Genomic DNA, 12329 nt, shown 5'->3' with positions numbered 1-12329 from the left:
ATATCTGGTTTGGTTTTGATCACATGTCTCCATGTTGCTAAACAAGCTGAGTGGGTTGTGTTACTGTGAGCAGAAAAACACTTACTTTGTCGTATGTCAAAGCCTGGGGGCTGCGTCAGGCCGTCTATGATGAGTTTGAGAGTCTCAGGGGTGGTGTCCACTTTCTTGGCCAGCTCCTCGACACAACTTGTGTTAACCTTGCTCTCCACGCAGTGTTTCAAGCCTGCACTGCCTATTTGCTCCACAATCCCACCCACAAGAGACAGAAACCTGGAGAGAAAAGACATAAGGAAAAAAACAATGCGATTAGGATTTAATTAATTGGATTTGTGATTCAGTTTAGGCTCCAAAAGGACAAGAAAAAATTTAATTGAACACAAAAAAAAGTTCAACTGTCTTTATTATTATTTCTTATCTACCCTGAAGATGACTGAAAAGGTGGGATAAACCCTGGACATGTCGTCACAGAGCAACACTGACACACAATGACACACACGAGACGAGCAGCCACATTGCAATGAGCAAAAATTTCTCCATTGGGAGAATCTAGTGTCAATTCTAAGGTCCGTAGCTCAAAAAAATACAAAAACTGAGCAAAACCTAAAACCTTTGCTGTCATATTCAGTCAGCTGGATGAACAGATGAAATGCAGTTTTCTGTTCGTTTCCACTGACTGAAAGTATCTCACGTTGACCTTTTCCTGCAATAACAGCTTCTTACCCGGAAGAGCATTGCTGTCAGTATCACCTGTTGAAGCTCAGATATAATGTATTCACTGATGAGGTTTTTTTTGAGTCTCCAACTGGCCTGCGATGGGTCATGGCAGGTCATGCTAAAAAATTGTAAGATTTCAATTACCTGTCGATTTCTTGGTCCATCTCTAGCTGTTGGACGTGTTAAATGTTCAATAAGTGGTGATGAATTACAGATTGTTCAGGAGAAAGTCTCTATTCTTAAAACAGGACGGGATGTTAGGCTTAGCTTTGTAAAGCTGTAGCAGAACTTTACTAATGGAGATGTTTGTTCAGTAATTCATTTAGCAAAAATACTGAATTTGGACACCCTGTAGCAGACAGAATGACCGCCAAAAAAATGGTTCAGATGGTGCAGCCAAAATGTAGACATTACCCTCCTGAAGTGCTGAAGGAGGAAGGATTTACAAATGCCAGAAACACCTGGTGATAGAAGATGAACTTTCTAAAATCACGTATCCGTCCCTGAAGTGAAAGCCTTTCAACGTTTTGAGAATCTCATTATATGCAAAAAAAAAAACTAGAAGCCATTAACAGCCTCAGTGAGGCGACTGTAACAAGCCCAACATTTCCTGAACGCTCAAATATTTCCTCTCCTGAAAAAAAAAAAAAAAAAAAAAAAAAAACCCATAAACACCAAAAGAGGGGGACCGAAAAAAACCCAACATTTCCTGAACGCTCAAATATTTCCTCTCCTGAAAAAAAAAAAAAAAAAAAAAAAAAAGCCAGGAAGGGAAGTTAAATAAAATGACTTAAATCAACAGAAATAGGCTCCAACTGAAGGGAAATCCAGTTAAAGAGGGAGAGTGTTAGTAATCATCAGCTGCTGAGGCGCCTTTCCATTTCCAAAAACACATTTTTATTTATGCCTTGGTAAATCAGGTGCATCCACAACGGGCTGTAAACGCCCTGACACCTAGCCTCCGGACACTGCCTCCGCTGTGCTGGGATTGGACATCGAGCCTGCCAGCCCGCGCGCTTGTATAACTTTATCCAACCGTGATGTTTCACACCATAATGTCTAGACGGTCGCTCCAAGTCAGAGCTTGAAATACAAATCCAAGCTAATTAGCTGCTCTGCAAGTTAAACAGACAGAGTGACAAAGTGTCCCTATATCCAAAGTAGCACAAAGAAGTAATGGAAGGATGAGATAAGTGTGGCTGTGGGAGGATTGTGCGCACACTGCGTATATTATTTACAGCGGACACTGGGCACAGCTGGTGATGGACGTGAATGCGTGTGTTCATTTGCGGACCAGTGATGGATGTCGCTTACTGGTAGGCTGACGCCAAAAAGACTCCGCAGCTGTCCGCCCCATGATGGACGGAACAGGTGGACGCACACATATATACGTGCACACAAAGTTGATTCATGTACAATGCTCCTCAGAAATGCTCAATTGGCAGGAGAGGGGACAGTGACTGTGCTGTGCATAAAGGTTTCTATGAGTCACTTGTGAGCCGAGAAGGCTCCGCCGCTGAATTTCAGTGACTGGTGGAGGGGATTCGAGCTGAATCAATCTGTCAACATATGTAAGCCACGTGACTAAAAAATAGTTAGCAGAATATGTGCCAGAAATGGCTTGGCGGTGAAGAAACCCCCCCACACACAAAAAAAAACGAAGACCTCAGCACTGAGCTGTGTCTAACACCGAGGTGAACGCTCGTTTTTCTGTCTAAGCTTCTCATCTTTCTCCCCGACAGAAAGAGAAATGGTTTCATCTTGATGGCTTAGCGAGTGGGAGACGGAGACGGAGTCAGGGACGGTAGCCAGGGAGGGACAGGAAACTGAATGTTTCAAGCTCAGCAGGGCACATTTTGCATGTCTGAGTCGATTTATCTCAAGAAACACAAGATCGGTGTTAAATTTAACAGTGCATGGTTATTTATTTTAGTCACTCTATTTTTCATGAAATGTTATTTAGTTTTTAGTCACCTCTAGTCATTTTTAAAAAATAATTATAGTTCAATCATGCCCGTCAGAGTCATGCAAGTTATTTTCGCAATAGGATTTAGATGTGCACAAATTACACACAGCATTCCTTATAAAGTAAAAAACGTGAGTCGTAATCTAAGCAGAGCAAGAATCCAACTTGTAAGATTTCTTCATTGTGTCGTCAAATGTGAAACATTCCCATATGTGAACTCATTCCTTTCGACCAGGTCTTGGTGTTGAATTGGTCCAAAAGCGTCCAGCTTATGGGCTTATTAAACCTTTCAGAAAAATGGAGTCCAATATCTCACCTTTGCTGTTGAGAAAATTATAATAGGGAAAAGAAGAAGAAGAAGAAGAAAAAAATTGACCCTCAGAATTTATTACATTGTATAACTTTAATATGAAAAACCCATCTCATGTTTTGGATCTAGAATGATCAACAGATTCATTTCTCAAAAAATGTTGGGTGTTTAATTTGCAGAAGAAGTGAAAAATAATAATTCTTCTTCAAAATCCAAACACAATTATGCATATTTCATAAAATATACACATAAAATATGCACACACACACATATATATATATATATATAATTCTGTGTGTCCTGACTGGTACTGCTGCTGGTGATTTAGGTCTATGTGGCAAAACGAAAACGTTTGGACGACACTTGTCTCGCTGCCGACCACGAGCAGAATCTCCGCTGGAAAAACGCGACCTCCACATCGTGGCGAGGACAAAGAATCATTCACTTCCTGACCTTTAAGAAAATTAGGTCCCATTGTTTACTTTTCCAATTTGCCCCGCCTTTCAACATGACTAAAAATTTCTCTAATTGGATTTCTCCTCTTTCCAACAACTTCAGCTTGTTTTCATTTGCGGAAAATAAAAATACGTTTGGTTGGAGTTCTAGTTGTACAGACGGGGTTTATTATTTTAGAAGTTTTTTTGGTTCTATTGGCCTTTATTCAGTAGTAGATAGACAGGAAGAAAATACAGGTAGAGGGAGACATTCAGCAAATGGTTCAGGGATGGGAACTGAACCGGGGACAACTGCATTGAGGACTGTTGCCTCTGTATGTGGTGGAGTTTTTTAAATACAGTTTTCCTCCAAAACACTATGGGAGAAATGTTGTGTTAACTAAATTTATACTCGAAGGAGACAATATTTTTCACCACAGTCTAAAGGTTTATTAGTAATGTGATACATATAATATCTTACAAAATAATTCAAAGCCAATGGGCAACCAGAACAGCAGTCTCTGTATTGAGATATTACACATAAATAAACTTTTAGTTGGCAGTTCACAATAAAAATACTTTTAAAAGTTCATGGCTGACACACTGTAAAAGATGAATTGTTTGTGTTAAACTATTTTCATCCCCTAGCTGTCATATTAGCAAGCTTTTCTCAACTGCTAATCTAAAAGATGATAAACATCCAAATGGATACAGAGAGCAGAAAATCCATTTTCAAGTAAAATCTAAGAGGAAAAAAAGGCCCAGATGAGTGATAGTGGCCGTTGCCAACAAGTGTGCGTTCCCATTGGTCATCTCATTTTTCAGCGATGTATGTTAGTATTTAAGGGAGACTGGAAATCCAGAGGCTTGCACAGCTATTAGCCTTAATAATTATTACCACCACAGTGCATGTAGGTGGTGTGTGTGTGTGTGTGTGTGTGTGTGTGTGTGTGTGTGTGTGTGTGTGTGTGTGTGTGTGCGTGCGTGTGCGTGTGTGTGTGTGTAGGGGGCTGGAGCTGGGTGGGCAGTGATGGTAGATTTTATCCAGGCGCAGAGCGAGGACCCGCTCTGCCTTGTGTTGGAGAAATATCGGGGCCCGGACTGTTACTTATCAGGGGAAATATTCAGCAGTCTGGTACCAGATTACTACTACTATTACTGCAACGCTGGATCTGACTCAAAAATTTTGCGACAGCCTGTTAACAGATTTATTAAAAAAAAGAAAAGAAAAAAAAAAACGTTAAACTCCCTTCTCTCCTGAAGATAAAAATTAACAATCCGAAGAGTGAGGCTTCAGTTCTCGCACAAGCAAAACGTAATTTAGAAAGGAAAGGTGGACAAAATGTGTCTGCGCGTTTGTGTTTCTGCTTTTTGCATGTGTGGGTATATGGTTTCAGAAAGGCGGCAGATGTGTGGGCTGCGAGCAGTAATGGAGGATTTAGTTCCCCTAATGTGATGAACATGATATTCAGTATAAACCATAAAGACACAACACACATGAATGCTTACATACACGCTCACAGCGTTCCTTCACAACGCTCCCTGCCAGACCTGCAGATTTCACCGGCTGTAGGTGAATAGAAGAGCAGGAGAACTTACAGATATACGGTTGCATCATGATTATCAGCTGCCAGGACTCCCACATACTTTCCAGTTAATACTTCATTGCTTTACTAGACTTAAAAGTCAAACATTTTACTCTTAAGAGTTGTTGAATTTTCTGAATATTTCAGTGCAAAACATTTATTTACATGGTTGGGCTTTACTGTGAAGTTAGCTTCCAATTCTAAGATGCAAAAAAATGGACTGTTTCATAGTTTTTTTTTGTTGTTATCTGGTACTTGGACTCTACTCTACTCTACTTCAAAATCTGCTACACTTTCAAATGCTGAGAGGATTATCGTACAGTAAACTGTGATCCCAGGGTGGAACCCGAGATCCAGCTTAGACCCTGATCTAAGAGAGACTAAAAGCTTCAGGAGCAGATATTGAATGAGTGTTCACTCACAGGGACGTTAAACTGGAACAGCATAACTACCATAAACTAGTGTAATTATACTAGCATTCTCTATGGGATCAAGGACTTGAACTGACCAGATGACCAGAATTTGCTTGTTCACAAGTCACAACCTAATTTGTTCCAGTCAAGATTGAATTTGTGTGACTAAAAAGTGCATCAAATGCCACTGTGGTGGAAATAAGTATAAAAAAAGTTAGAACAGAACAGAAAAAACCTTTATTATAACCCAGTAGGGAAACTCCAATAGAAAAGTCCACTTGTCCAGATGCAACTTGTAGATGCATCCCTTCTCCAACGCACATGCGATGTGCAGGACCACAGCTCTTGAGGAATGGACTTAGGTCCCCTCGATACAGCGCTAACTAGTGATGAATAATTAATTGAAAAAAACATATATAAAACTAATAAGAATAGAAAAAGATTCACATTTCACAAAGTCTTGAAGATGCTCAGCATCTCTGTCAGTGATTGCTGGTCCATAATAGTGTTTAACTCCATTAAATCAACTTCATTCTTTCTGCTTTGTGTGGCACAAGTTCTATAAGTATATACGACATGCACAGTTGGCAATTCTTTGGTGCAATTTTCAAAAGTTTTAAAATGTAAATTCCATTGCCCAAATGTTTTTTTGTTTTGTTGTTATTAATTATTAGGGGTGCACCGATTTATCGGCCAGCCAATTTATTGGTGCCGATTTCCCCAATTTTGGGAAATTGGTGATCGGCCGATTTTTATATGTGAAGCCAACCTTAACCACCAATTTTATCTAAAGGGCATTTAAATCAAATGTTATCTTCTTTTGCTCTGCTGTGACCAGCAGACCGGCCCACCAGATCAGTCTGCAGTTAACAATAGTCATCTCACTGTTGGCAACTCATCTACTTTCTTGCTACGTTTAGCAACATTTTAGATTAAAAAAAAAAAAAAATGGTATCGGCCAAAATCGGAATCGGCAGGTTAGGAGTTTTAATAGAACGGTAATTGGTGATTGACCAGAAAACTGCAATCGGTGCACACCTATTAATTATAACTGCAATTGAATTTTCAAGGCTTGGTTTTCAGTATTGTGACAATAAACAGAAGAATTTTCATCTAGAGAGGAAACAATCTAAACGTCGTAGCGGAGGAGCTAATACGTTTCAGCTTAGTATACTTTGTACACATAAAGCTGATGAAAGCATTTTTAGGAGCTTCGGATTTGTCGCCTAAATTTTATAGTCGTGGCACAGTCATTTGGATTCAGAGGGATACATTTTACACAAATACTGTATAAGTTCCTTAAAAGCAAAGTCACTTTTTCTTCCCTGTTTTTCTCTGAAATGTGAAGATCTCAGAACATATAAACGCCCAAGCCTCCCCCCAAGCAACCCTCGTTTGCGTCTCTATTTATTATTTGCTTCTTTTTTTTTCTTCTTTTTTAAACGTTTGCAGAAACAGTGTGATTTCTCTTTGCGCTCCCAACTTCTCTAGGTAAAAAGTTTTCATTTTAATTCAGCAGGAGACGAGCACCTTACGAAGCCAAGATAATAAACACCACTGGGAAAGAAAGAAAACAAAATATTCAGAGTTCAAGAGAGGGAGATATCTGTCAGGCAGAAAAGCATGAAAGAATGAAACTTAATTTTTAAAGTTGTAGCTTTGGGCATGAGAGGGAAGTGTGAATATACAGTAGAGAAAATTAGCATAAAACTGGAACTATTATGTGCTAAATAACAAAAAGGAGCATAGCACCTTGGCTAAAACAGGATCGACAAGGAAAAGACTTCATAAAGCAACCTATCTCCATGTGTGCAGAGAGACACACACCACCCCACACACGTACTGAGGCGATTAAAGCCGCATCAACATGAGTGGAGTAATTCTTAAAGCCACTAGTGTCAGAACGTATGTAGACTAAACACAGTTGAGTGACTACAGCTGCAGGAGAAAGGGCTTAAACACCACAAACACACATGCGCACGCACGGCTTTCTACGGCAGATGTTCAATGTGCTTTTGATAACAGCATCAGCAGCTCTAACAATCACTTCTCACACAAGGACACACGCCGCCGTGCACATGCGGAAAGCCAACGCCTCCTTTCTTGTATCCCATGTCTGCGTAAATCAAATCAGAGTCCTCCACCGCTATAACCAGCTCCATATGAGACGGCGTTAAAATCAGCTCCATCTTTGTCTGAACATGCCCGGCCAGTGGGGTTTGCTGCTGTACAAGTGTGCGTGTGCGGTGGTGGTGTGTGTGTGTTTGTGCGGGCCGTACCTCTGCGCTACATGGTAGGACTCGGGGTGAATGCAGGTTTGGTCCAGCGGGTTTAATGAGGTCGGTACGCTGCAAGCCGCCTTCCCTTTGCTCTTCTTAGGTGCCGGGTTCTCCGGTGCGCATGGCGGCGACGGCTTGGCACTGTTTGACAAAAACACATGCATTTCAAATGTGCTGCGCGCCTTTAAAATCAAGAAACTTGGGTTCGGCTAAGCCGTAGATCTGGACGTCTGAATATTGCTTCAATAAAATTCTCAGTCAGCAGCTTTCAGATGTTAAATCTGCTGATGTTTTGCACAGATCTCAGATCTGCCTTGGCTGTGTCAGACACTAAGTGGTTCGCTTTATATTTTCATATGAACTCAAGTAATTATTTGAGCAGAAACCACTAAACCTCAGAATGCTTAGTTTGTAACATAATGCTGCAGCTTCGGCCACTTTTATTGTAAGAATATACTGTAGGCTTTTCTTTTTTCTTTTTTCAATAGACATGGGCTCCGTTTTCACAAATTTTAATTCCAGTTCTTGAGTTTGACCATTTTGTTGATCTATTACACATTAATATAAAAATATCTAACAATAAGGAAACACAAAACAACTCCTAAGCTAGATACAGCTTAGCAACATACCCATTATTATTTTTAGGTATTTTCTTGCTATAAGGGTGCTATTTATATGTTATGTCAAATAAAGGTTATTTGAGTGTTTGGGCATTACTTTCAAGCATGTCACTGTAACGCATCCAGAGATGCTCGGGTTTACATCCCAACAAAGCGTGATGCCAGGACTTCTTCAATAAACTGTTTTCCGCGTTTAGAAGATGTTCTCGGGTGAGTGAAAATAAATCTCTACAGAGACTAAATGAGGATAATCATTTGCTAACAATCTGCAAGTTGTTCTGGCAAAAAGCTTACAATCTAATAGATAGATGCTGTGAAAGCTAACTTTCTTCAGTAAAGAATGATTGCAAAGTGCCTCCATTTGCTTCTTTTAATAACCTTGGAAAGCTTACCCATGTCTTCCTTCTTTCCTACCTGGATGGTTGCAGTGGCCTGTAGGGTCTCAGACTAATCGGATGCAGTTTTTACAAAATGCAGATGCTCAATTTTCACCTGACACAAGCAGCCATGGTCGTGTTCGCCCGATCTGTCTGTCTAGTTTGAGACGTAGAGGATCATGGGCTTATAGGGCAGCTGTTCTTTAACTGTTTAAACTCCATCTGCATATTAGGAATTTTAGCTTTTGAACTTGTCTAAAAAGATTTTTTTTTTTTCTTGTTTGTTTGATGTCATCTTTTTGTCTTATGTGTTGGACAGCACTTAGGTTCAACTGCTGGTTCTTGAATGTACATTATAAACAAATTGATCCCGAGTTGAATTGTAATTGACCACGTCAAAATATAAGTGCAGTTTTTATTAGGAATGCATGACACGTTAGCTGCAATTAGTCATTTCTTAACATATATCAGCCATAATAGCAATATCAACATCAGATATCAATATTGATCCATATTTTCTTATCTAATTTTCATGAACGCTTTGAATTTTACGAAATCTTTCCAATAACTTTAAACAAAAAAATCTCTGGGGAAAAATAAGCTTTTTGTGTTTTTTGTTTTCTGCATAGCAATCTGTGTTAACCTGTTTAGAGTTTGAGGGTTGATCCTGATGAAGCCGGCACACTGTTGGTAGCTCTTTGGTCCCATGCCTTTGACCAGTTTGAGCTGCTCCCTGTTGATGAACGGACCGTTCTTCTCTCTCCACTCTGCGATGCTGCGAGCTCTGCCTGCGTTCAGCCCCGCTACGTGCCTACAGAAGGAGACCAACTTAACAGAGAACTATCTCACAGCACCTGTCTAATTAGCTTCTTGGAAACTCTGCATTTATCCTTGTTTAATTCTGTAATTTATTGTACAACAGAGCATCTCAAGTTAAGCCTAAAAACCAAAAAACAATGTCTACGTTCTCCTAACAAAGAGTTGTAAACATTATGGAAGACATGACTGTGACCTGGACTTTTAAACAAGACCCACAACACCAGAAACACACACTGCGTGGTACTGAGTATATACGAGCCACTATTGCTGAGAAAAAGAGCGAAGCAATTTGAAACTCAATTAGGTTGACGCTGCTAAGGCCCAAAGCGAGTCACTTACTTTAAAACACAGAGCTGCGTCAACACTCCACATAACACCTCAGTCATCCACACGTCTGTGTGTTAGTGTGTGTTGCTTTTCTGATGGCAGAAATGGAAAAAGTTCACTAGCAGAGCAGACAGGTAAACAGATGACCTGATGGCTGCATTGAGGCCCATGCCAGCTTCCTTAGCTGTTAACTGTAAAACAGCTGCTTTTTCCCTCCAATTCTGGTTTACGAGCATATGACAGCAAAAACTGCTGCAAGTGTGTATCCTGCAATGCTCTACGAGTGGTGTTCATGTATCTTTTTTTTTATTTTTTATTGCATATGTTTATGCTTTTCTTTCTGTGTGTGAGCAGACTTTCCTAATCCCCTCAGCTGACTCCATTCAGCCCTGTAAGTGGGGCCGGGCTGTGAAGCGTTAGTCTAAACAGAAAAGCTGGCACGCCGCTTGTGTGTGCGCGCATTAATCACCGAGTCTGTTCATGGGCGCGAGTGAAGGTTTGCGATGTTGTGACTGTGAAGGGAAAGTATGTCAGAGGATTGAGATGCAGCGCACACAAACAAGATGATCCACACACACACACACGAAAACCTACCTGTGACAAACGTCCAAAGATGTTCACATCAGTCTTCATGATGCTTCACAAAGATCATGCTACAGTTATCAAGTGACTGATAATCACAACACCTTATGCAGTGTGCTGCATCTTTCCAGAAGATGCAACGTTGCGTGAATGCTCTGTGTGTGAGCTACCTCATTAGCGTCTCAGAGCAGATGTTGATGTCCACTCCCACAAAGCTCACACACTCCTCCACCACTCCGTCCAGCGCTGCCTTCAGAGCTCCAGCTGACACGTCGTGCTAAAACAACACGTTTGCAAACAAAGAGCTTAAAATAAGAGACGTGGTACAGCGGTGAACTTCTCTTGATGTACTTGGTCCAAACAATTGAAGATTTCATTTAAAGGGTTGGTGTTATGTATTTTCCAAGCACATAGTGCCATTTTATAGCACAATCAAGTAACTCTGTTACCTTGAGTCGTTATAAAAAATGCTGTATGTGTCTTTGCATTTTAACACTTCTGACTCTCTGAGAAGCTCCTATTCTCTCCGACACTCCACCTTCAGCACATCATTGCAACAATGCTCCTCATTATGCCGTTTACAACTGATCCTAAGAGTGTTAAACTGAGAAGTAGCTTGTATGATGAGCTCAGCAGGCGCACAGTTTCACCAGGTGTTTGCTAATTGCTGCTGCCGCTAGTCTGCAGGAGCGAGAGGGAGAGGAGGAGAGGAAGGGTGCTCCGTGAGGTGGAAGCTCGGCTGGATGAATAAATATTATTAGTATTATTAATTTTTTCAACACAGTAAGCAGGAAATCTGTGATTCTGTGCAAATTTGTACCTACTTGTAAACAAATGACTAACTATTTTAATACTCATCTACTTAACCACAGCGGATCTTCTTCTCTTGGTGATAAGTAACCCGTTGTATAGTATTTCCTAATTATTCCATATTCCTGATTTAGATTTATTTTTTATCCACAATCTAATATTAAGGACTGTAATATTTTTGATGCGTGATAAATTACAAAACTAATGAGCGATTCACTGCAGTTAAGGTTGTTTTTATTAAATAGTCAAACAACCACATTTATAATTACATTATATAATAAAGAGAATAGGAAATTACTTTACATAATTGGTTGACAATGCAGCATCAGAGTGTTTCATACGAAGGTTTAGACATTTGGTATGAAATGCCCCAAAGGACAAAAAGCTATTTTTCACACTCAAAAAAGTTGGGGATGATCAAGAATTAAGCAGTCAAAACAAAAAAGAAAAGGCAAAACAAAAGGAATCCTATGAGATACAGCGGCAGCACTAAAGCACCAAACAGTGGGACATCCCCAGTATTCAAGGGCTGCAGCTGGAGTCTGATGCCTCAGCAGCTGCTTGAGGATTAGCTGACGCTCTAAAGTGAGCTCCTGATGGGCCGTCGTATCTGTGTGTCACCGTGGCGGTGTCTACACGCATGAGTTTTGTGTGTCGTGTGTATAAACGTGCCGGAAAGCAGCGTGTGCTTCCCTGTAACATGATCGAGCCATGAACAAACACTGACTTGTAAACAGATAACAACAACACAAGCACACAACCTTCTCTGTCAGCTACGGACAAGACGGGGACAAAGAGGGAGGTGAGTCAGCCGGAGGTACCAATAAATATGAGAGCACATGTAACTCCTCGGGGTAATGCCTGGTTTCAAGACTATTTGACTGCTTCATAATTAACTTAATCATTTATTTATTAAAAACTAGGCATTCATTTGTAGTTTCATAACAACGTACACGTTCTTGGTACACGTAACTTGGTTAATATCTGTCACGGATAATGAAATGAGCTGTAAAAATTACTGATAAATCTACAGCTTCGTATTAAACGTTGCATGTTTTTTGGCTTTCCCAGTTAACATAGGTGAACAAGAGA

General features: G+C 40.3%; 1 protein-coding gene across 4 annotated transcripts in view; it reads right to left on the bottom strand.

Annotated features, from left to right (window-relative positions):
• srbd1 (S1 RNA binding domain 1) overlaps positions 1-12329 on the bottom strand; it is a 50655-nt gene that overhangs the window by 3691 nt on the left and 34635 nt on the right. For 3 of the 4 annotated variants that reach the window (XM_008428736.2, XM_008428735.1, XM_017309193.1), the window contains exons 17-20: positions 10598-10704; positions 9343-9510; positions 7703-7843; positions 86-270 (exon numbers count right to left, since the gene is read on the bottom strand). In XM_008428736.2, the coding sequence (XP_008426958.1) occupies positions 86-270; positions 7703-7843; positions 9343-9510; positions 10598-10704 (601 nt within the window). Of the gene's footprint in view, positions 1-85; positions 271-7702; positions 7844-9342; positions 9511-10439; positions 10483-10597; positions 10705-12329 lie in introns of those variants that run through there. The other variant, XM_017309194.1, reaches the window with a different exon arrangement.

Source organism: Poecilia reticulata, linkage group LG15 (assembly GCF_000633615.1).
Source record: "Poecilia reticulata strain Guanapo linkage group LG15, Guppy_female_1.0+MT, whole genome shotgun sequence".
Lineage (NCBI taxonomy): Eukaryota > Metazoa > Chordata > Actinopteri > Cyprinodontiformes > Poeciliidae > Poecilia > Poecilia reticulata.
This window is presented reverse-complemented; position numbering and strand designations above follow the sequence as displayed.